We start from the raw sequence: 25,159 nt of genomic DNA, 5'->3' as shown, positions 1-25,159 counted from the left end.
CTGTGATCCGTTCTTTTATTGAACAATGTTAACTATTGTTGTTATGTCAAAAAAATCGTTGTATTTGTTTTTGTTAGATTTTGTTACAAAATGTAAACTTTGATTTAGGAACGACTAAATGTTACATTTTGTTGATCTGTCAAAAGAAAAATTTTTGAGATTAATTTTATGAATGAATAAACAAGAAAAAAATAATTTCGTACTGAAATAATTCTTTTTAATTGAATTCTAAGCAAATTGAAAAAAAAATATGCATTCAATAATTTCAAATACGGAAACAAACAAGAAATTCTCTTCTCACATCATCCCCTCTCTTCTCCATTTAGTTGTGTTTGACAGATTAACATTGAAACTCAAGTCCAGGAGCTGAGTTGAAAAAAGTAACAAAATGTAACTATTTGACACTTCAACACTGGATTTAGGAACGATGTTGTGACGTCACGATGTTACACTTTGTAACTTTTTTCTCATTTAGGAACGATGAAAGTTAACTATTGTTAACAATAGTTAACATTGTCGAATAAAAGAACGCATCACTGCTAATCACTCCCCTTTGCATTGGATACAATCGGGACCTAGAAAAAGTAACCTGAATAAACATGCTACGTTTGCAAGAACGCCCGTATCTCAGCCAAATCAAAAACCTTTTGAACTTAAGGGAGGGACTATTAGTAGTTACGAAAACCACAGGTCTTCCCGTCCGCATCCTGGCACAATTGGCGTATTAAAGTGCATTGTGCATTTCATAGATCTTAAAGACGATATTGGTGTCAAATTATAGGTAATAACATATTCCCAAATTCAGACGTTTTCTGGGTCAAAAGTCAATTTCGAAACGTGAACTGCTTCGAAAAATTCAGGTGCCCTATTTTGTAAAACAATTATCGTTGAAATAACTTCGTTATCGTTCAAACGCGATTACGTATTACGATAATCGTTTTATTTCAAAGATACTAGTTAATCTTTACGACTGGCATTTCCCTATCGCTTGACTTTCGTTTTCGTTCAGCTGTCATATGAGCTTAAGTTTACATCACTTTTCAGTACAGTTTTTTTTAGATTTATCTCAAGAAAATGAGTTTGATCTCAAAAAAATGTACTGAAAAAGCAATATGAGCTTAAGCTCATTTTTATTGCCAATGTTGTGCGTTTGCCGGTAATTTGGTTGGGCCCCTCAAAAAAAATTTTTTTGATTTATTTTGGCCAAACGACCTTCCTTACATAATCGCTCTTTGGCGTGACTATCGTTTACTTCATTATCGTACTTATCGAGTTAAATGGCGAAGTTAATTTCAAATTGAGGTAATAACGTCTACTTTTAAAAACCAGAAGTCTCCTGAGAAAAAATTTTGGAAGTTTTGTCATACAGCCTGTTTTAAGGTTAAGAGAGTTCTTCACTTCTACGTTCCCATCCGGCAGACCTCTTAATTTTGAACGAAGACGTTTTTACCTTTATTTTGATATTATTGATTTAATTCCAATAGAAACACCTTTTGTCTAATTTTATCTTGTACCTATACATAATGGCTTTAAAAAACTTAAGCCAACAACTCATGTTTACCGCTTCTAACCTTAAAATCGAGATAGGTGACAAAACTGCCGGGCTTTTACCCGGAAGGCCTCTGAATCTTGATAGCTGGCAATATTATTAGTTTGACACCAATGTCATCTGTAAGCTCTTGGAGATGCAAAATGCACTTTACCACACCAATCTAGCCAGAATGCGGACAGGTTTTAAGGTGATTTTTTTTAGGTTCGATTGTATCCAATGCGAAAGAAAGTGAAAAACAGAGCTCTAAAATGTATTTTTTAATATGTAGTTTTGATTTTATACATGCTGTATATCAAGTTCGTACAAAAAAAGTCTAGGTAAAAATCAAACATGAAATTACGATGATACAGAATCAAAAACAGTGGGCCTCGAAAGTCCGTCTGTCTGTCGGGCTGTATAAGGAGCTACAGCCTAAAGCAATGGGCCAAAATCCACTTCAAACTTGGTAGGTATGTAGCAGTTTTTTGATTTGGACACTGTACAGAGGGGTTTTTGAAATATATTTTCTTGGACCAAAAATAACGGTAAGTATACCTCTTATATACCAATTTTAGAAAAGTTTAATTTTGTAAAAAATTGCGCCTACGAGTTTGATTTAAAAATTCAAGTTATAGTTTTTTGACAAAGTCAATAATTTAATGAAAAACTTTTTTTTTTAAATCTTTATTAACGGTACCTCTCAAAGAATGGTTTCTTAAATTTCTAAGTATCTCCAAAAAAATATAATTTTTGGATTAAAATTTTTTTTTTTTTTTTTTGGAAAAATCACATCATGAACAAATGTTGTACATTCAGATTCAGTCCATAAAATCTACACCCAATTTGTTGCTTGAGCATAATAAAAAAATATTTTCCAAAAGAACAAATATTCCTCTGTTTACAAATTGACCAAAAAATCACTGAGTAAAAAATCGTTGAAATCTGAATACATTGAAAAACGGTTTTTTGGCGATAACTTGAAATTTTAAGGCCTTTGAAAAATTTCAAGTGACGAAATACTCAGTAATTCCTACAACCTCTGGTAGATCACTTCCAAAGCAATTAACATGACTTTATTTTGTGTTATTTATATTAAACTACTTTTTTTAAAACTGGCTCTAACGATTTTTTTTTTTTTTCTAAATATGCTTCTTAGGGCCATTCGCTGAATCGAATAAAATTAAACTGTCGTTATTTTCTTTGAAGAACAAATTTTATTTTAAAGATCACAGTTTAATCATTCACCCCTTTTACGTAAGTCGTTTGTACTAAAACGACAAGAAAACGACTAGCTTTAGGAGCGTAAATTTGGGTTAAATTAGAAATTTAACTTCGCAGTTCCCTCCGCTCTTCGTCCCTCTTCCTTATAACTAATTCTTCAGACTCAAATTTCGTAAAGAACACGTTTCGTAGCTTCTTGGGCGACAAATCGCTGAAACCCCTTTAGTAACCAAAAGTAAAGTTAAATAAAGTAAACAAAAAAGTTTTATTTTCTTTGCGTTCTAATTGAAATTCAATAAAATGTTCGTTCTTCGTTAAAAATGTGAGATGTGAATACTCCATAGATCCGGTTACGCTAACTTTAAAAAAATTGACGAGAATAAAATCTTTACGAAAAAATACAATGTTGGTACAGTTTAATATTTTTTTTTATTAAAACTATGATTACAATCATAAACAAGACAAAAAATAAGAAAATACATTCTCAATGCTTTTGTTTCGTGACTTTATAACAGTACATAAATAATTGCTCCTTTTCCCTTTTCTTTTTTTTTTGTGAAACGAACAGGAATGGCGCTTTTTTAAGGTTGAAATTAATCGCGCTTTTATTATTTGATGTTGTTTTTGTATTTTTTTATTTACTTTGTAATGATAAAATATATTTTACAATGATTAATTACATTATTATATCATAACGTCATCTACTTCAATTTCAAATATATATGTATGAGTTTTTTTTTTTGTTTTGCTACTTTATTTCTACAAATCATACACTTTTTGTAATTAAATTTTAAAAAAATATTTTACAAACACGTTTTCCGCGTCTTGATTATTTTTGTTATATATTTTTATTAAGACTTTGATTTTTCTATTTTTGTTTTATTTTTTTTCTATTTACTTGGCAAATACCTTCAATATAATAATAATAATAACATACGAAAATAATAATCAAGATCTTAAAAGCATAAAATGTTATTCAAATAATAAAAATAAATTTAAACTCACAATAAGTTTATGTTAATAGAATATGTAGAGTTTGAATATATTATGGATTAGGGTTCCATGAGTTATTAGCATAGTAATAATAATAAATCAATAACAATTACTAACTTAAATCACAATTTATCTCCTTTTTTTTACGACAACACATTTAAAAAGGGTTTGGGGGAAGCTGGAAGGGACATGAAATGGGGAAATATTATCCCACCTTTTTTTTTTGTTATTTTCCTTATGTTTTTTTAATTTTTAATTGTTTTAAACATAACTTCAAGTAAAGTATTGACGATTCTGAACATAAGGACTACGGAGATTTGTATTGGGTAGAGCAACTACACCAATACCACCCTGAGATGGAGTTTGAATGAATACGGAATCTTGTTGACCACTTTGTTGTTCAGCTTGAGTTTGTCTAGAATTACTACCCATTATAACAATGCCCATTAAGTCTGATGTTGATGCAGCAGCGGACGGGGTTTGGGTTGAAATCGGCTCATAAATACTCTGGTGTGCTTCCATTTCATCGTCATCCTTAAATGAACCACTCAGATTTGGATTTAAAATATTATTTGAAGCTGGTTGTGATCCAACGCGAACACCACTACTAGCTGCAACTGAAGACGTCTCTGGCACATTCATGGGGGCATTTGGTTCTGATCGTGAACGTGGAATTGTCGAACTTCCGCGTATAGTCATTGGTGGCGCTGCTATACTAATTGCAATTGGTGTTCGTCTGCGGAAAAGCCTTAAAAAAATGAAAATTGAATGTGGTTGAATTTGGTGAGTGGATAACATTTTCTTCAAAAATTTATGAAAAAATAAGAAATAATATAATATTTATGGAAAAATTAGAAATAATATAATTTTTATGATAGAGAAAGCTCAAAAATATACAGAGAAAAAACCAACACTGATACTGGATCGACACATTAAGTGAAAATATTAAAAAAATGCAGATTCGCGGTTTTTTGCGATGTGCCGACGATATATCGCTCATTTACTTGAACAATGTTATAATTAAAAAAAAAAACATGATTTTTCAGGAAATCAGTTTTAAATTTAGTATTGATCTACTTTTGTATGTAAAAAAGAGATTTCTACAACGAAACTAGTGCTTCTTCTTCGTCAGTTTTTATGTTTTTAAACTAAGAAATAAAAAAGATTACTTTATTCTAATAACTACTGCATCAATAACTAATAATTCGTGATTTTGATTAAACTTCATGCAAAATTTAGTTACTTTACTATAACTTTTAAAGGGTTTTCGGTAGCAAGTTTGCTACTGTTATGATACGGGTTTGGGTTTTCTATTCATAACTCAAAAAACGAAAGTTTCTTTAAGGTCTGGTTGCTGAGTCATTCATTCGTTCATCTTTTATTATACATTCAGAGGCAGATATCTGCGAAACAAGTTTAAGTTTACAGACATGAGTTCACAGTCATTCACTATGCATTTAGGTAAAAAAAATTATAATTTTTTTTTTTGATTTTCGAGAAAAAATCAAGGTTAACCCCTTGTCGAAAAAAATTGCATTTTAAAAAATTTCCTCCAAATTCATCGAGTGAGACATCAAAAGAAAGGTTTTTTTAAGCTCTATTCAGAGCTCAAAAGTTTTTGATCTCAAACTTACTTGAGAAAAAAATAAAATACAAATTTCTCACATGGATAAAAATATGTAAATTACTATTCTTCTGAAAATTTTTTTTGTTTTAAATTTCTCATATTTAAAAATTGAATGAGAAAATAAGGAATTTTTTGAAACGCATCTTAAAGTTTTTTCTCAAAATCTTCTGATATTTAGCAAGTCTAAAAATGGAGAAAGCATGATAAGTAATTTCTCTATAAGCCCATACAAACACTTTTGCTAAATATTTGTCTAAAATATGTTTAATGAAATTTTGAACTTCAAAAAACAGTTTTTTTTTAAAGAAAGTGCTTTTTTGTTTTTATTAAAATAAATTACAAAACAATTCTTTTTTGACAATCATGCACTGATTATTTACAGACAATGTTTTTTTTTTCTTTTTAGAAGTTGTTTTTTTTTTTCCTTTTATTATAAGAAGTTTCGTGAAACAGGATGATTTGTTATATAAAGTTAGTGCTTTTGTATTTTACTTTTTTTTATTAAAATATTTTTTAATTTAATTTATTATTAATTTTTTTCCAATTAAAATTGATGCGGCTATAAAGTTTTTTTTAAAAAAAGTTCCACCTTACAAAGCAAATTTGAAAAGAAAAATAACTTGAACATCAAATTTGACAATTTTTTTTTCAAAGTTTTGACTTTTAAATTTTATTTCACAAAAAGTATAGGCGAAAACTACTTAAATCGAAGAGCATTTGAAAGAATGCAAAATAAGCTTTCAAAAAAGCTATTGCACAGTATTCTAGGTCTTTTTGTTGATTTTATGTATTTTTTTTAATTTAAGGTTAAATTTTCAGAAAATTGCCCCTCCCACCGGAACGAGGGGTAATACAGCCCCCTTCCCGTACAATTTTTTTTTAAGATCAAACTAAAGATTAAAGAACTATTTCTTAAAATAAAGTTCACTTTTTATACAAAAAAAAACATAATTCAAAAATATAGGTTTTTTCAAATGTATTAATATTTTTTCCCTTACTTAATTTCCTGGAGAAAAATAAAATTTTAATGGAAAAAAGTTCATAAATTTCAAGAAGACTGCTAACTTTAGTTACAAAACCAAATAAAAGTGACAAAAAATGTCTTATTATTAGTAGAAGTAATTAATATCATTGTGTGCATTGCACACCCTGATTTAAAGAAAAGAATCCCTCATCGTCAACCCTAATATTAATGACACGCATAAATATGCACAATTACACAACTCATAAAATTTACATCACACAGCCTACATTCATATTCTTCCTTCCTAAAATTCATATTCTTTTTTTTTTTTTTTTTTTGATTTATTTATTAGTTTAAAAACTCTTAACAATAACATTTTTTACTTAAATCATACTTAATTTTAAGCAATATTATACAGTATTATCTTTTAATAGAGGTTTTAATAAAAATTTAAATTTATTTAAGTTTTGCTCAGTCTTTAAGTTACTAGGAAGGCTATTAAAAAGTTGAATGCCTTTATATAGTAGGTTGTTTTGTGTTGCTGCTCTTCTATACAATGGAAGTCTGAAATCACCAGTATTCCTCAGATTGTAAAATGAATTTGTTATATAGTTCACGTTCCGTTGTAAATATGCAGGATACATTTCATTTTTGATTTTAAAAATCATCACAAGCGCATTAAATTTTAGTCTTTGTTCAATATTTAACCATCCGAGGACAGTAAGCATATCATTAATTGGTGTTCTATAATCGCACTTAAGCACTGTTCTCATTGCTCGATTTTGTAATACTTGAAATTTTCTTATATTTTCACTATTTGACATGAATATAATCGAAGAACAGTAATCAAAGTATGGAAGAATCAATGTATTATAGATTGTCACAGCACAATTTAGAGGAATATACCTCCGGATTCTTTTGAAAAAGCCGATTTTTTTTGAGATTTTAGCGCACTGATTATAAACATGTTGATTCTTCCTTCCAAATTTCCTACATCGATCGTTGAGAAGCAAAAATAAAACATAAACTCGCACGAAATCTCGCTGTCGCTGTGCACATTTTCTGTTGATGACATCAAACTCAACTCCATCCGAACTATGTAGGTATCTGCCTAGGATACAAGATTTTCGCATTATCCCTCCCCATTGTCTTGGAAGATTTTGTAGGTTAAATTTTTAGTAAACTCATGCAACGGTTTTCTGTGCACGGGCTGTTTTCTTTTTTCATTTTTTTGTATCTTCCGTTTATGTAGATCCGTTCTGTGCCGTTTATGTAAACCTTAATAGCTGAAAAATACGAGTATAAGATCGAATCTCGTGCAAAAAAAGGAATGCACGAGAGTTTGGAATGTTTTGTTTTCTTTTGGGCATTAATTGTGCAATAAGGACATTAATTGTTGCTTTTTTTAAAATTTGTATCGACAAAACATTGGAGGGGAAGTGCCCATTCAATAAATTAATTAGTTTATTTATAGTATTACATATCGATACCTTTAAGCGACATTTTTTTAAATTGTTCAGGAAACGAAAAAAAAACAATATTATTCTTGTGAGGAACATAAATTATTTTCTCTCTTGTTTCACTTGCATACATGATAGGGCAACCAAAGTTGAACTAAAACGTGGCGCTTAACGCATAGTAGATTCCACATCAAAAAGTCATTTTCGAAAAAAATGTCGCTTAATAAATTCTTACGGGAAGGTTTCTATATGTGGGTATATAATTTTCAAGAATTGTACACCTATCATGAGAAGCAAGAAAAAGCTTTGTAATTTTTTATTTACTCAAATTGGTAAAGACTTTTTAAGAGCAGTAGAACACTTAATTGAAGCATATAAAAAACATTAGAAAACTATTTTTAAAATAAAAAGCTAAAAAACCCACCTCATAATCGGATAATCCCAAACGGAACGTCTGCTATTTAACATGTCTTCCAGATTAGGTGGTAAATTTGGTTGACGATCAAAAGGATTGACTCGGGTCGAACTATGACTGGGTGAATCGTTGGTCAGTAGAACTGAAATCAAATCAAATATCGCAAAAAATACGTTAAAGTAAAAATTCAATTTACATACCATTTTCATCATCAGATGACATAATATCACCATCAGTAGCAGCTGTTGTTCCTGCTGCTTCTTCATCATCTTGACCTCCAGAAAAGGTTCCATGATTATTGGTTGCTATACCACTTTCGCCTTGACGTAATAGAGGTGTCGTATCATCGTCTGTATCTGTCAAACTATCCAATGAAGACTGCCGTCTCCGACTTGCTCTCGTCTCGCCCTTCGCAAAAACCTTCCGTTTACATATTGGACACACACGTTTATTTTTGGTTAACCATGGATCTATGCAATTGCTGTGATATGCTTTTTAAAGATAGTTTTCAATAATTAAATAAATAAAAGAATATTAAAAAGACAAATAACTTACCATGAGCACAAGGCAATACACGAAGTCTTTCACCTTCGGTAAAATCATCTAAGCAAATGACACACATCTCGTATGGCTGGCCTTTCGTAAATTTAGTAATTGGAATTTTCTTAAGCATATTTTTTGGCAAACGATGAAGTCTAAGCCGCCGTTCTTCTCTGACACATTTGTATATCATATAAAATATCTACGTATAAGATTGAATGTTAAATAATTTCTGTAAAGCTAAATTTATTTTCTACACAAACCATTATCAGAAAACACAATCCAATTAATATTGAAAATGGCAGAATTAACTGTGTATTGATATTGAAGGGCAGATCGTCGTTTATAACCAATCTCGTTTCCATATTTGCATATGCACTTTTAAGGTTTATACCAGTCGAATAAGCAACGAATACCGATACTATATCTATACCAGTTGCATTTTTCGCACTCATTGGTTCTGTTTACAATAAAATAGAAAAGACAAATATTATAGTTTTTTTTTTTTAAGTGCTTAGATCTAACTCTGATGAAATAATTTTGTTTGCTAATTTTCAATTAGTTCAAAGATGAGTTCTACCTTCAAATCGACAATTTAAACCTGTATGTAAATAATGTTTTTGTTAAAAAAAAAACATGAACGAAGGTATCCACACATTTTAAAAACGTAATATTCTATTTTGGATTAATTTTTAAATTTAAAAAAATCAGGTGTATAATAATGAAAAACAAATAACTTACCCAAATTGTCATCATTTACAGAATTATAAATTATAGCTGCATCCCATCCCGCATCTTGGGCATTACGAACTTTCGTTTCAAAAGTGCAATTTGCCCCTCTTCAATTAAAAATTAAAACATTAACCACACTCAGTTTGCAAAAAAATTATCTTTTTAAAACCTTTGAATAATAACAGCATAACGAGCTTTCGGAATACTTTTATGCTTTGGTGGACCATTCAGTGGTAAACAACCAAAAGGATCATCACTGGCTGCTAATCCGAACACATTCAAGCCATTCGATGGTATCTCTGCACCGAATTGAGCAGGAATTGAATAAAATTCTTGTAAAAACTAGAAATAACAAAATTTTATAAAATTTATAAACATATTTTTTACACATTTTTACATACCTGATTCGAATTGTATCGATAGACTAAAATATTCCCTTTTGATATTTGAGCCAAGCAATAGCATAAAACAATAAATAAAAACTGGGCTGACATATTGATCTTTTTAAATAACTGCTGAATTATGTAAAAGTAATGTAAAATATTTTTTTTTAACAGTTTTGTTAAATTTATGAGGACTGATGCCAAATGCCTCTCTTTTGACACGAGCTTAATAGATCCAAATCATTTTATAGGTAAATCTATTGGCGATGTGAATCTGAAAGTTAAATAATATTAATTGTATAGATTAATTGATTTTACAAGTATACGCATATTTAAAATTGTAATTTTAAAATATCATGGTGGAGTTAGTTAAAACAGAAAAAAACAACCATTCTTCATTGCAATAAGGAGATTTAAGACGGAATTGCAGGAATTTTTGTAACATTTTATATTAACCCATTTTCAAACCAACAGCTTAAGTTTTACAGTTTTTAAGAAAACAAAAGGACACAATTCTACTATAATGTTTGTAGATCTAGTAGAATTATCATTATCATGATTAAGTCAAGTAAAACCATGTTGCCCAAAATCTCATAATTATCTTTTCAACACATAAAAATCCAATGATCAAAAGCTATAATTACACATTACAAACTTTAAAAAGCAAGCTAAATACGTATATTTATTTATATTCTCTCATGACATTCCATTATTTTATGTAGGTAATCAACTAAAGCAATATAAAGTAATTAGGTCCGTTCCACACTCAGTTTGCAACTGCCGTATTTAATATTTGGTTATTTTTGGTCAGAGTCTGTTCCCAACTTCAAAAATTGTGTAGAAGAGAGCGCTCTCGAGAGAGTAAAAAATTTCCCCACCCTGACAAATTTAGCCCAAAGAATTTCTTCCGGCAGAAATATGAATTCTGTCAAATGAAAAGTTGACGTATGTCAAACAAATAAATAAAGAAGAAATCAAATCGTCGTGATTTGTAAATTGAATCGCGTTTATGTGTTTTTTTTGCATTAAAAAAAGTGTTAATGTTTATCGAATTAAGCATTAAATATGACATTATGTTGTATAATGGTGTTCAACTTGTTCCAGACTTTTTGGCAGTCTTTCGTAGTATATGTATATGCCTGTTTTTCAAATATAAAAATAGTCCAGCTTTGATTATTTGGCTAAATCTAATAATAAATGTTTATTTAAAATAATAATTGACGACAGGATTTACCATCCTAATACCTAATAAATGTTTATTTAAAATAATAATTGACGACAGGATGGTAAGCGGCATTATTCAACGTAAAAAGTAACACAACCTTCGAAAAACAGGAACTATATCAACCATTAAACTTATAACCACAGACAACATGAGGTTGCTGCATACATGTACTGTATGCAGCTACCTAGGGACCTGGCTGACTTGATAAATAAATCAAGTTTACTTTGTTTAATTGTCATTCCAAAACTATTTTTATGAATAAATGTATTAAATGTATGTTATAAGTTAGTTTTAGTTTCATTTATAATTAGCGTACATCAATTAACAGTCATTCCGGGAACGCTTGTTTTGGGGATATTATATAGATTAAATTATTATTTTTTTGGTGATATTATGATCAAAAATCGAGGCCACGACATAAGAAATAAAAATAAATTAAGGTCAAAACGTCATTTCCGGGAACGCTCTTAGAATCTGAATAAGTAACGTGGTCTTAAACACATAATTCCGCATTTTTTAGGTATTTTAATCAGTATTCTATTTAAGTGCGGTTGTAATAAAGGTACATTTTTATCAAAAAAATTCAAAAAAAAAAAAAAACAAAACAAAAAATTACTTATGTCCTTAGTATTTCGGACATGCATAAAAAGCATTTTTGTTTGTAGAAATTCGTCTCTGAACCAAAAAATAAAGTTATATTTGATTTATTTAGGACCTACTATCTTAACATACAAATGCATCATTCACATTGATACTATTTCTAGACCCCTAAAGACGTTTTGAAGAGATCACCACCATTTCGAGGAAAGTTTTTCTAGTACTAATTTTGGGGTTTTGTGGTAAATTGAAAAAATTACATTTTTGTTCTCTGGCCGTTCATGAACCAACAAATTATAGCTTAAGCGAACATTTGAGCATACAAGTTTTATCATAAAAAAAAGTTAAATTCGGTTATCAAAATTTTCCCACCTCCATGATTTTGACCATTTGCTTAACAGAAACTTAAATAATTTATGTTGAACATAAAGTTTTATTCTATATGTTTTCCTCAGCGTAAACTGTCACATAAGGATTTATCGATTTTATCGATTCAGCAAACAGCTCTTACTTATCTAATCAATCTACTCTTGATATCAAAAAATTGCATGATGAGACTACGAGCAGAACTCATACGTCAACACCGGAGGCGTTATCGACATTGACATAATCGGAATAATACTACCCCCGAGTGCGAGTCCGAACGACTATGTAGAGATGCACTTTTTCATGACAAATAATACCGTTGGTGGCTTTGTCAATACCTCGCAAGAGGTAATACTCCTGAAAAAAAGTTCTAAGGTGATCGGGACTTTAACCCAGATCTCTGAGTTAAAAGGCCATCGCAATAACTATTGCGCAACGTTATTGGGCATTGCTTTTATGATAATTTCTTGGACACATAATTTTCTCTTTTAAAAGCCATGCGTTTGTAATAGGGATCATCACGACTATCGTAAATACTCCTCTGAATACCTTCCCTTATGGATTTTGTAATTCTAGGTACTCAGATAAATATTCTTTATAAACTTGCATTTACGGTTTATTTATTTAAGCTTAATACAAGCAATAACTTAAAAATTAATTAAAACTAGCTTAGACTAATTTAATATTTTTTTTTTGTTCTTGTTATAGGTTGTTTTTGTTATTTTAAGACCGGGCCCTGAGGCCCACATTAAATTTGCATTACGGGAAACAAAAAAAAAAAATACGAAAACTAAATTAAAAACCAAGCTTGAAAAAAAAGGGAGGGTAAAGAGTAGGTTGTCCCTTACATTGAAAATGGCTGAATTAAAATACGCATATGGGCTCAAAAGTTTCGAAATAAACACGAAAAAAATATTCCCCAAGTTTCAAGTCTCTATCTTAATGTTAACCCGACGCGACTTAATTTTTAATGTTTTCATACAAAATATCAATAAATTACAGGTAGTTTTGAAGTGCTTTTAAAAATTCGGTAAAATTGTAAAAGTTGATGGGAAATTTTAAAAATATGCATAATATGTATCTTCAGGACTATAGGGAGTGTACGAAAAAATATTAAAAATTTTTGTAAATAATGCTGAGTAAGTAAAACATAACCGCAATTATCATAAAAACAGTGACATTGAGGTTACTTTTTACTGACTCAGCATTATTTTAAAAAATAAACATTTTTTTCAACTTTTACAGTTTTGCCATTTAAATTCAGTTATTTTCAATATAAGGGACACTCTTGTAAAGAGTTTTGGATGGAGCTGTTCATATGGGGGCATAAGATGTGAATGATTTATTCCAGTGGGTATTCCAAGATTTGCTCTAATTTACTTATATTTTATGTATGTATATGGAAGTCAAAGGAGGGCATCGCTTCGTTCCAGTGCCTTAGCAATCTGTACATAGGTTCAAAGTGGTTCGATAATGGGGGAGAGCGAAGACTTCGGGGATTTGTGACTTGTGAAGCATATTCAAGAGTGGGCCTTACGAAGTTAAACTCTTTAGACCAACGTTTAATAAAACCAAGCGACCAGTTGGCTTTGTTAATTATCTTATCGATGTGGGAGTTAAAATTTAACATTTTATCACATAAGACGCCCAGATCACACATAGATTCTACTATTTGGATGGGTTTAAAAAGTAGTAAATTTTTGGAGAAATTAAAGTAAGTTTTCGGGAGTATGTAACTTTTAGACATTTACGGATATTTAAATCTAGAAAATCTTGTATTCACCAATCGAAAAAGCGATTAAGGTCGTTTGGGAGAAGATTGGAGTCAGATTGAGTTGAAATTTCCTTGAAAATTTTAACATCAAGGTGACAACCTTTAAGAAATCCATATGTGGCGAAGATTGGTTTGAAAAGTTAGCAACGTTTCGATTGTCCACCTTTCAAACAAGTTTAAAGCACATTCTTTTTTTTATAAGAAGTCTGAAAAATGAACAATATTCCAAAACGCTCAAATTTTGAGATAGACGTATAAAACCAACTGCAATCGTTTGTCCACCTTGAGTTCTATATACGTACTAAATATTATCGATTTTCCACCCTCCGTTTAGGAGAAATTTAAAAAACAAAACTAAAAAGTTGAAATTCCCCTAAAATCCCTAAAAATCAATTTTTTCATAAATTCAAACAGCTGTCGTTTGTCCACCTCAAGTTCTTTACGTATACTAAAAATTATCGTTTGTCCACCCTCTGTTTAGGATATATTTCAGAAATAATTTTTTTATAGAAACTCTTAAAATAATACGCATACACCATAGTGTACCTACTAAAAGTTACAAAGTCCCCAAAAATTCAAACAAAAACGAAATTTGTATTGAAAAACTCCCATAAAATCCCCAAAAATTACTCCTTTTTAAAAATTCAAATTTATGTCGTTTGTTCACCTCAAGTTCTTTGCGCATACATAAAATCGTCGTTTGTCCACCCTACGTTTAATAAATAGTTAAAAAACAAAATTTGTTCTGAAAAATTCAAAGTCCCATAAAATCTTCGAAAAATGTTGGCACTAAATCTTATACAAAAACCTTACCACTTCCATTACTAGATTAACTTAAACCATTTATATGAACTACATACATACAGTAGCCAAAAAAAAAATGATAGGCTGTTTCTCAGTGAAAAATAATCGTATCATGATCGTATCTTGTTTTACAATTATAAAAGTAAATATTTTATTTCAAATGGTCAAACAGAAAATTCATTGAAACTATCCCAAAACCAAAATTTTCTTCTTATTTTGGTCTTAAGGAAGTGAGAAATTTTTTTTGATAATATTATTATTATTTTTTGAAAGGTTATTCATTTAGAGCCAATTTTTCAATCATCTAATAAACAGTCAGTTAACTGTTCGACGAATAAAGTTATTAGGCTCATAAACAATCAGATAAAAACATTGAATTTTTCAATCAAGAATAATTTATTCTACAGAATAACAAAACAAAATTGTCAAATTCAAAAATATTTAAAATTAAACGTCATTTTTATTCATGATTGTTTTTGTTTTCTTGTTTTCCACTGTATTTTTTTCAAAATTCTTTCAAAACAGCTTTGACAACTGACACAATATTTTTATTGAGATTATTCCTTAGAATAATTTTATTCGTCTCTGAAAGAAGCAGATAGATTTATTCTTAGAAATAAGCTATATCTGCCTGTTGAAAAATTGATTTTTTCTCTATCCTTAGGAATAAGTACTAACTGACTGTTTAACTGACTATTGAAAAATTGGCCCTTAACGAAGAAAAAAATAACAAAAATAATAAAAAATTATTAAAAATTTTTGGAGTTGAGGTCACTTGAACTTATATTGGGTTATTCATTTAGCTTAAAGTTTCTATGTTTTTGACTCTTCTACATTTTTTTAACTTTTGTTGCGATTTTCCAGTATAAAATTTGTTTTTCGAATATATTCTAAACGTAGGGTGGACAAACGACGATTTTTGATATACGTGAAGAACTCAAGGTGGAAAAACGATAGAAATTTGAATTTTTAAATTGGAGTAATTTTTGGGGATTTTATGGGACTTTGAATTTTTCAGTACAAATTGTTTTTTAAATATCTGCTGAACGCAGGGTGGACAAACGATGATTTTTTGTTTGTATCCATTTCTCGAGGTGGACAAATGATTGTCATTTGAAAAAAAGTAATTTTTGCGGACTTTGTAATTTTTAGTATGGTGTATGCGTATTTTTTTGAGAGTTGCTATAAAAAAATTATTTTTGGAATATCTCCTAAACAGAGGGCGGACAAACGATGATTTTTGGTATATGTAAAGAACTCGAGATGGACAAACGACAGCAGTTTGAATTTATGAAAAAAAAAATTGATTTTTGGGGATTTTAGGGGAATTTCAATTTTTAAGTGCAAAATTTGTTTTTTGAATTGCTCTTAAACGGGGGGTGGAAAACGATAATACATATTAGGTATGTATATAGAACTCTGGGTGGACAAACGATTGCAGTTAGTTTAATACGTCTATCTCAAAATTTTAGCGTTTAAGACGATTTTTCATTTTTCAGATTTTTCATTTTTCAGACTATAAAAAAAAAAAAAAGAATTTGCTCTAAAATTTTTTTGAAGGGTGGACAAACGAATTAAACAAATTTGGTTCAAAAATTTTGAGGTCTCAGTTATGGCTTCCCAGAGCTTTTATTTTGTGTGATATCTTAACAATTTTTTATTATTTCCTTTTGATTTTCTTTATAAGATATCAATCAACTGTAAAATATCAATTTTACAGTCTCCATACAAGCTTTAAATGTCTTTCTTAAGAAACCTCAATTTGGAAACCATTTCATCGCCAGATACGAAATCAAAATAAAAAAAAAAACAACGAGTTCCTGTGCCAATTATTATACATTAGAGAATGTATTTAATTTAATTAATTAACGTACAAGTAGCAACTGGAGTGCAAAAAACAATACAAATTAAAAAAAAAAGAAAGACAAAAAAAAACTTTCTGATAAAGTTCGAATTCAAAAACTGATAAGAAATATCAAAAAAATATAACTATAAACAAGTTCCCCCGAGTTGAGAGTCGTCTTTTAAATGATAATTAACAAATTGCCATTATATTAGCGATTCGCACTGAATGACTAATGTTATATAAAAAACAACGAAAATATAATAACAAAAATAAAGTCAATAACATAAAAAAACACACCAACCAACCAAACCATCGAACATATAAAAAAGAAGAAACAAAAATATAATACTTGCAACCTCGAAAAGGTAGCTTTAAGGAAAACGTTGCAAGTTTTTTTTTTAAGTGAAATTCATAACAATTTAACACCCCCTTTGGCATAATTATTGTCTGTCCCCTTGAATGTTAACTTTAGAAAGATTTTCTTCCATTTCTTGTTTGAAATGGACTTTGAAGAAAATAGATTTTTTACATACCATTTTCTTCACTGCATGCAAACGATATTCACTTGTTGTTTTTCTTATTATTTTTCTACTTTTTTTTCGCTTGATTATGATGATTGATTTTTTGTATAAATATTGCTGTGTTGATTTACTTGATTAAATAGTAAATTCAGAAAAAAATATAATAAAACGCACTTGGCTGATATTTTTTGTGATGGAAGTTAAATTTTTTCCGATAAAAAAATACTATTCTCATTGGTTTTTTTTTTTTGTAAGTTGAAGGTTTCTCCCTTTGTTCTTGGCTCGGTTCTTTCGAATTTTTTGATTGGTAAACAGGAATATTTTGCAATCACATTTTCACAATTTTGAGTTTTTTAAATTTTATTTTATACTCAATGCAAAATTGAGAAAAAACAATTGTTCTCCTTCTATCTTTTGTTGAGAATTTTCTTTTTTTTTTCTAATTTTCGTTTTCAAGTTTTGCAAAGTTTTTTTAATTTTCTTGAATTTTTCGCCCTGCCTTAAATGACAGCTAATAATACTAATAAAAAATCACCAACCACCATATGTTCGAGATAGAAGGAGACAGATATAGGTTGTTTTGTTGTTGTTTTTGATGTAATTTTTTGACAGTTGTTGTAGAGTTTCCACTTATGATCCACTTTACCGTGGAGCTACATGTGCAGATTGTTGCCGTAGATTGCACGGGCTTACATGGACTCCTGGTAGTGTTTGTTATTGCCCTGCAAACCAAACCTCCGTAATTTAGGGGAAAATACAACCACCAACAAAGCTTATTTTGAGGATGTATGTGTTTCCTTATTTACCAAAATCTCTCCCCTCCAAAAATAGAAGTTTTGTTTCTCCTGAAAAAATAAACTCTTCTTTGATAAATGGGAGGAAAAGAGCGCGATGTTGTAATGAGACATTACATAAGCCTACACCACATACTCCATACATCACGTGAGTCATACTGATAAGCCTGTGTGATGTGGACGACCGCATTACAACAACAGTATACAGATAACAAAAGACCAACAACATAAGAGAAACTCAAAGTGAAACAAAACATTGTGGTGGATTTTTTCTGTGTCTTACAATTCACATCCAGTTACTACAAAAATAAACATAAGACACCGGATAAAATCCAGTACAAATCGAGTCGTGCTTGAGTCGTGCTTGAGTTGGAAAAGTACCAATCAGGTGTACAGAGTGCTTCTCCGCTTTTTGAAAGAACTAGGTTCCAGAAGTGGATTACCAGGTTCTAAAATTAGTGACGTCTGCTATCTCAGACTGTAGTTTATAGTGACGTCTGCTATCTCAGATTGTAGTTTATAGTGACGTCTGCTATCTCAGATTGTAATTCATAGTGACGTCTGCTATCTCAGATTGTAATTTATAGTGACGTCTGCTATCTCAGACTGTAGTTTATAGTGACGTCTGCTATCTCAGATTGTAATCTATAGTGACGTCTGCTATCTCAGATTGTAATCTATAGTGACGTCTGCTATCTCAGATTGTAATTTATAGTGACGTCTGCTATCTCAGATTGTAATCTATAGTGACGTCTGCTATCTCAGACTGTAGTTTTTATAGTGACGTCTGCTATCTCAGATTGTAATCTATAGTGACGTCTGCTATCTCAGATTGTAATTTATAGTGACGTCTGCTATCTCAGATTGTAATTTATAGTGACGTCTGCTATCTCAGACTGTAGTTTATAGTAACGTCTGCTATCTCAGACTGTAGTTTATAGTGACGTCTGCTATCTCAGACTGTAATTTATAGTGACGTCTGCTATCTCAGATTGTAATCTATAGTGACGTCTGCTATCTCAGATTGTAATCTATAGTGACGTCTGCTATCTCAGATTGTAATTTATAGTGACGTCTGCTATCTCAGATTGTAATCTATAGTGACGTCTGCTATCTCAGACTGTAGTTTTTATAGTGACGTCTGCTATCTCAGATTGTAATCTATAGTGACGTCTGCTATCTCAGATTGTAATTTATAGTGACGTCTGCTATCTCAGATTGTAATTTATAGTGACGTCTGCTATCTCAGACTGTAGTTTATAGTAACGTCTGCTATCTCAGACTGTAGTTTATAGTGACGTCTGCTATCTCAGACTGTAATTTATAGTGGACACTGCTACCTCAGTCAAAACTAGGATTAAGTTTATGAACTTGAATTATATAATGTATATGGATTAAAATTGTATTAAGGAAATTGTATAATGTTAAGATTCTAAAATGAAATATTGTAAAACATAAATATTGTAAAACATAAAACCTTTGTAAAAACATTGTAAAACACTTAATATAAAAAGGAAACAAATAAAGTGAACCTCAAAAGCTAAAGTTTGTTGCTTCTTTAGTTAAACCCTGGATCCGACGAGTATACCCCAGCCTATGACAAAAAGCTCCTCACAAAATGGCGCCCGAGCAGGGACTTCATTGAGGTTGATTCACCTGTTCCTTCACCGACCGACCGACCGTTCTTGAAGAATCATCGCTCATTGATGTCCAACCTGACAAAACGTTCCAGACGTTCCAGTTTACCAATAAGGCGAAGCCTTCCGTTAATAACCAGTTCCAGTTTTAATAACTAGTCACCGTTTTCTACCGAATCCAGCAACCAGACCCGAAACCAGTCCAGTAACCAGTCCAGTAACCAGACCAGAAACCCGACCAGCAAGAACAAGTTCATTGAACGTTCCAAACGCTCCCGTATACCAGTAAGGCTAAGCCTTCCGTCAATAATACTCCGTTCAGCCGAAAATTTTATTTAGCAAAACGAAAATATGCCACCGAAAATAACAAACGGAAACTACCAAGACCAAAGAGACTCCGACCAAGATCCCTCCGTCATGGAGAAAACCGATGAACAAATGGATCAATGCATTGGAGGAATTTACCTGTTGAGAAAACCAGAGCTTATCGAGAAGATGGCTGCCAACAACTTAGACACCATTGGTACCGTAGCCATCCTAAGGCAGCGATTCAGTGCTTTCATTAGGAGTTCCCGTACCAGCCGTCTATCACACAGTCTTTGTGAAGAATTATCACAGAAAAGCCAAGAGGATGATGAGACACCTCCACCGAATACTCCAAGGCCTGCTGACACCGGTGTTCAAGAGGACCTAGAAGCACTCAATCATCGAACCATCGAACACAGTGATCAAATGCTGAATGCATCCAGTCAGCCATATACCCGGATTAACAGAGATGCGGAAGTAATGAATATCGTACGTAAATGGGGATTACGATTTGATGCATCAGGAAAAGCTCTAGAATTTTTGGAGCGCATCGAAGAATTGATAGCATGTTACTCACTCCCATCAGACCAGATTCTTAAAACTCTACCAGACATTTTTCGTGGTACAGCCCTTGAACGGCTACGCATACACAGGGACCAGTTCCAGACCTGGGAAGAGTTCAGACAATCATTCCTCCGCTATTTTCTGCCCACCCGTTTTGTCCATAAACTAGAGGATGAAATAATGCGAAAGAGGCAAGGGCAACGGGAAACTGTCAAGGAGTTCATACGAAGTATAGAATACCTTATCCGACAACACCCCAAAATGAAAATAGCAGAAAATGTGGACCGAATCTACGATAGTCTAAGGACAGAGTATAGGCTACACATCCGGCGTAGAGACTTCGAAACACTCCAAGAATTAACAGAACTGGCAGAAGAACTTGAGTTTGTTTGGTCAGAAGAACGAAGTCAGAGACCAGTTGTTGGCACCTATGTCCAAGCACCTCAATGGAGAAACCCACGATCAGTTCCGACCCCGAGTCTTCTCCATTCGCTCTCCAGAAATAAATGCCAATTTTTGACAACGAACTTGCAGCCACCTATCAAAAGTTTAATTAGCCTAGTTGCTTATGACAGAAGCACGCATTGCTGGCGTTGCAAACAACTAGGTCACCAGAAGCAAAACTGCACCAGCTGTCCTCGACTCTTTTGTTCCTACTGTGGAGAAGACGGTCGAATGACCAAAAACTGTCTATGTCATCAAAACAGAAACACTCGACGAACCACGCCAATGACCGAGTTAAGAGCAACAGGACATAATCCAAGAAACGTACCAGAAAACAACCAGCATCATATATCGACACTTGTTCCTGTTTGTCAAGAACCTTTTCTTCGAAGGTTTAGATCCATTATCCAGCCTTGCTCATTAGCCAAACATCATAATCGATGGCTAACACGTTACTTAAAGAAGATTCGATACCAAAAACCGAAGAAGAATCCTGCAGGTGAATCCGAAGATGTAGAGCAAATCTATTGTCCCAGTATGCCGACTAAACAAGAAGACTCATCTGTACCTGCACTTTCCGTTCCGGAACCTTTGAAAGATCCCAGATACTTTGTTCCGATTAATATAGCAGGACAGACCTTCAAAGCCCTCATCGACACTGGTGCAACCAATTCGTTTATCGGGCTAGGAATTCGAGAGAAGTTGCAGAGCCTTAAAATAATAGTCCAACATGAGCAGGTCGAGGTTCAACTTGCCAATGGAGATCATGTTACCACCGAAGAAAATTATAATATAAGATTTGATATAGGCAAAATGAGAATTCACGGTAAAGTGACTTTCCTGAAAGAATTAGCCGAAGACGCCATCATTGGCATGGACATATTGCAGCAGTCTATAATTGAATTGAAACTGACAGGAATCTCTTTGCTTAGTAACAAAGCCCCAGAGATAAATATATCAACCAAAGAGATTATTGAAAGATTACACTCTTCTAATACGGAATATTTTTGCAATTTAAGATCACAAAAAAATTGGAAGAAAAAGAAGAAGGCAAAGACTGAAATATTTAGTTTAAGTTAAATGAATTATTATTATGAAGTACTTTAGAATATAAGAATATTTCCGCTTGTATAAAAATATAAATAATATTATATCATAAAAATTAATGAAAAAAAAAATTATTAATTAGATTTTAAGTTTACAATTATAATTAGTAACATATAGCCGAACCAGCTACATCACTACCGCGCTTCTTGCGGGTAGCACCGATGGACATCGCTGGACGGGTCCATAACCCCTATTCCCAGAATCATCATCCTACCGCGCCTCTTGCGGGTAGCTCCGATGGACATCGAGGGATGGCTTAGGCCAAAAACACCAGACTGATAAATCTACCGCGCCATTTGCGGGTAGCACCGAGGGACAACGTTGGATAATGCCCCATTTTACCACCTACAAAAGCATTTATTGTTTCAAGGACGAGAAGGTTCTCGTCTCTGAAAGAAGGAGGGGAGTGTAATGAGACATTACATAAGCCTACACCACATACTCCATACATCACGTGAGTCATACTGATAAGCCTGTGTGATGTGGACGACCGCATTACAACAACAGTATACAGATAACAAAAGACCAACAACATAAGAGAAACTCAAAGTGAAACAAAACATTGTGGTGGATTTTTTCTGTGTCTTACAATTCACATCCAGTTACTACAAAAATAAACATAAGACACCGGATAAAATCCAGTACAAATCGAGTCGTGCTTGAGTCGTGCTTGAGTTGGAAAAGTACCAATCAGGTGTACAGAGTGCTTCTCCGCTTTTTGAAAGAACTAGGTTCCAGAAGTGGATTACCAGGTTCTAAAATTAGTGACGTCTGCTATCTCAGACTGTAGTTTATAGTGACGTCTGCTATCTCAGATTGTAGTTTATAGTGACGTCTGCTATCTCAGATTGTAATTCATAGTGACGTCTGCTATCTCAGATTGTAATTTATAGTGACGTCTGCTATCTCAGACTGTAGTTTATAGTGACGTCTGCTATCTCAGATTGTAATCTATAGTGACGTCTGCTATCTCAGATTGTAATCTATAGTGACGTCTGCTATCTCAGATTGTAATTTATAGTGACGTCTGCTATCTCAGATTGTAATCTATAGTGACGTCTGCTATCTCAGACTGTAGTTTTTATAGTGACGTCTGCTATCTCAGATTGTAATCTATAGTGACGTCTGCTATCTCAGATTGTAATTTATAGTGACGTCTGCTATCTCAGATTGTAATTTATAGTGACGTCTGCTATCTCAGACTGTAGTTTATAGTAACGTCTGCTATCTCAGACTGTAGTTTTTATAGTGACGTCTGCTATCTCAGACTGTAATTTATAGTGGACACTGCTACCTCAGTCAAAACTAGGATTAAGTTTATGAACTTGAATTATATAATGTATATGGATTAAAATTGTATTAAGGAAATTGTATAATGTTAAGATTCTAAAATGAAATATTGTAAAACATAAATATTGTAAAACATAAAACCTTTGTAAAAACATTGTAAAACACTGAATATAAAAAGGAAACAAATAAAGTGAACCTCAAAAGCTAAAGTTTGTTGCTTCTTTAGTTAAACCCTGGATCCGACGAGTATACCCCAGCCTATGACAAAAAGCTCCTCACAATGTATGCAATGTACAAAGTTTTGTCTCTTTTGTAATGGCGGCTCGCGTTTGATTTGACTTTTCCTACATTTTATATTTTCTAGTGAAACCAGTAAAACCTTGATAGCCACAGCCACAGCAACATCAAAAAAATTTTTCGCTGCTCCATTTGAAGAATAAAAATAAAAACAATTAATATAATCTAATATAATATAATATATATAATAATAATATAATCTTCTCAGTGTTGAGTGTTATTTGTGAAAACTATTTTATCTAAACAATATCTACCACACAAATTCTTCGGCACGCCACAAAAATTTATTTCCACCATCAAAATGCACAGCCTCAGCCTTGTGCATTTAGAAAAAAAACTAATACAAAAATGATACAAAAACAACCACCAATTGATTTGGAAAATAATAAGGTATGCTGATTATAAAATTGATAAATTATAAAGTTGTTGATTTTTCTGTCTTTTAGTGGCGATCAATTCCAGACATCATTGACTGAGTTTACAGCAGCTTCAGCCTTGAGCATTTAGAAAAAAAAAATCAAAACAAGATACAAAAACTACCACCAAAGTGCAGACTGCAGAGTATTTTTTTCTTTTTCATTTTTCTCAACTTTCCCTGCCACAGTCGCGTGCCCAAGGATCTTTTTTTTATGTATTTTGTTTTCAAAAAAAAAAAACTATTTTGTGTTTTTCCAATAAAATATTAAATAATAGTTGTTTAAAAGAATTGTTTGTTTGTTTTGAAGATTTTTTTATTTTCAGATGAAATTAAAATATGGATTTTAGCAGTACGGATATAAACCCATGAAAGTGCTCCAAATAAGTAGGTACTTTAAAAGTACAAGTTTCAGTGCTTTTTCTGTAGGTAAAAAAGTACTGGAAAATGTACATCAGAACCACTTCCAGAAGTGCTTCGCTGATGCACTTTTGAAGTACATTTGTCTGTACTATTAATGGAGGGGAAATTTATTTCATCTTGCATGCAAGAAAGAGATAGTTGCTTCACGTATTCTTATATACAGAAGGTATATAACTGAGTTTTTTCCCGAGCTGCTATCTTTTTTCAGTGGAAAAGAAGTACTTCTTTTACGTACATATTTCACCGGTTTTTTCTGTAGTTCTGCGTTTGCTGGGTGGTGGAGTGGGAGTGCACATGGATACTTTGTATATGTTTCATATTAGCTTTGTTCCTTTGGGAGGTGGCAAAGTACTACTAGTAGTTTACTAGCGATTGTCAATGAAACGCACTTTCAATGAATTCAATACAAATCGTATCTACTCGGGAAGAAGAGCATGAGTAGATGATAGTACTAGATTAACCAAAACATCTACTAGTAGTAAACTACCACGTCAGAAAAACGTCAAATTTGAGTGAAGAAAAAGAGACATCGGGTAGTAGTATGCGCCTCACAGCATGATTTTCAATAGAAAACTCGAAAAAAGAGAGTAGCACCTCTTGCGTCTTCGTGTAATAGCTAATATAATATAGGACATATCAGAGTCTACACATAAATTGCCCAACTAGTACAACAGCTTCTATAAATTGAGATCTCGCATGTACTGCTGCTACAGCTTGTATTGAGCTTGCTTCAGAATTTAATTGCTTATACAAGTTCGAACTTGTTTAACAACTTCTAATAAGTTGTTTAAATACTGTTAAAGAAACTTAAACGAAAAAAGCTAATTTTCGGAAAAGCCTACTTAATGAATTTATAGAAGCGTTACAGAAATTACCAAGTTTA

At 31.9% G+C, this 25,159-nt stretch overlaps 1 protein-coding gene across 1 annotated transcript; it reads right to left on the bottom strand.

Annotated features, from left to right (window-relative positions):
• Positions 1 to 3,162: 3,162 nt before the first annotated feature.
• On the bottom strand, positions 3,163 to 17,520 carry LOC129915928 (E3 ubiquitin-protein ligase Godzilla). The gene is made up of 9 exons (XM_055995636.1): positions 17,012 to 17,520; positions 9,885 to 10,140; positions 9,653 to 9,825; positions 9,493 to 9,590; positions 9,015 to 9,211; positions 8,767 to 8,953; positions 8,412 to 8,702; positions 8,221 to 8,353; positions 3,163 to 4,493 (listed from the first exon to the last, which is right to left on the bottom strand). The coding sequence occupies exons 2-9, from the start codon at positions 9,975 to 9,977 to the stop codon at positions 4,019 to 4,021; spliced, it is 1,647 nt and encodes a 548-aa protein (XP_055851611.1). The 5' UTR covers positions 9,978 to 10,140; positions 17,012 to 17,520; the 3' UTR covers positions 3,163 to 4,018.
• Positions 17,521 to 25,159: the final 7,639 nt, after the last annotated feature.

This window comes from Episyrphus balteatus, chromosome 3, assembly GCF_945859705.1.
Source record: "Episyrphus balteatus chromosome 3, idEpiBalt1.1, whole genome shotgun sequence".
Taxonomy (NCBI): domain Eukaryota; kingdom Metazoa; phylum Arthropoda; class Insecta; order Diptera; family Syrphidae; genus Episyrphus; species Episyrphus balteatus.
Note: the sequence above shows the minus strand (reverse complement) of the source record. Positions and strands in the feature narration are given on the sequence as shown.

Excerpts from the sequence above, each read along its gene's own strand:
- LOC129915928 (XM_055995636.1), bottom strand. The coding sequence starts at position 9,977 with ATGTCAGCCCAGTTTTTATTTATTGTTTTATGCTATTGCTTGGCTCAA. Across the intron at positions 9,826-9,884 it reads ATCGATACAATTCGAATCAG|TTTTTACAAGAATTTTATTC; the intron begins GTATGTAAAAAT and ends TGTTATTTCTAG. Across the intron at positions 9,212-9,492 it reads TGTAAATGATGACAATTTGG|AACCAATGAGTGCGAAAAAT; the intron begins GTAAGTTATTTG and ends TATTGTAAACAG.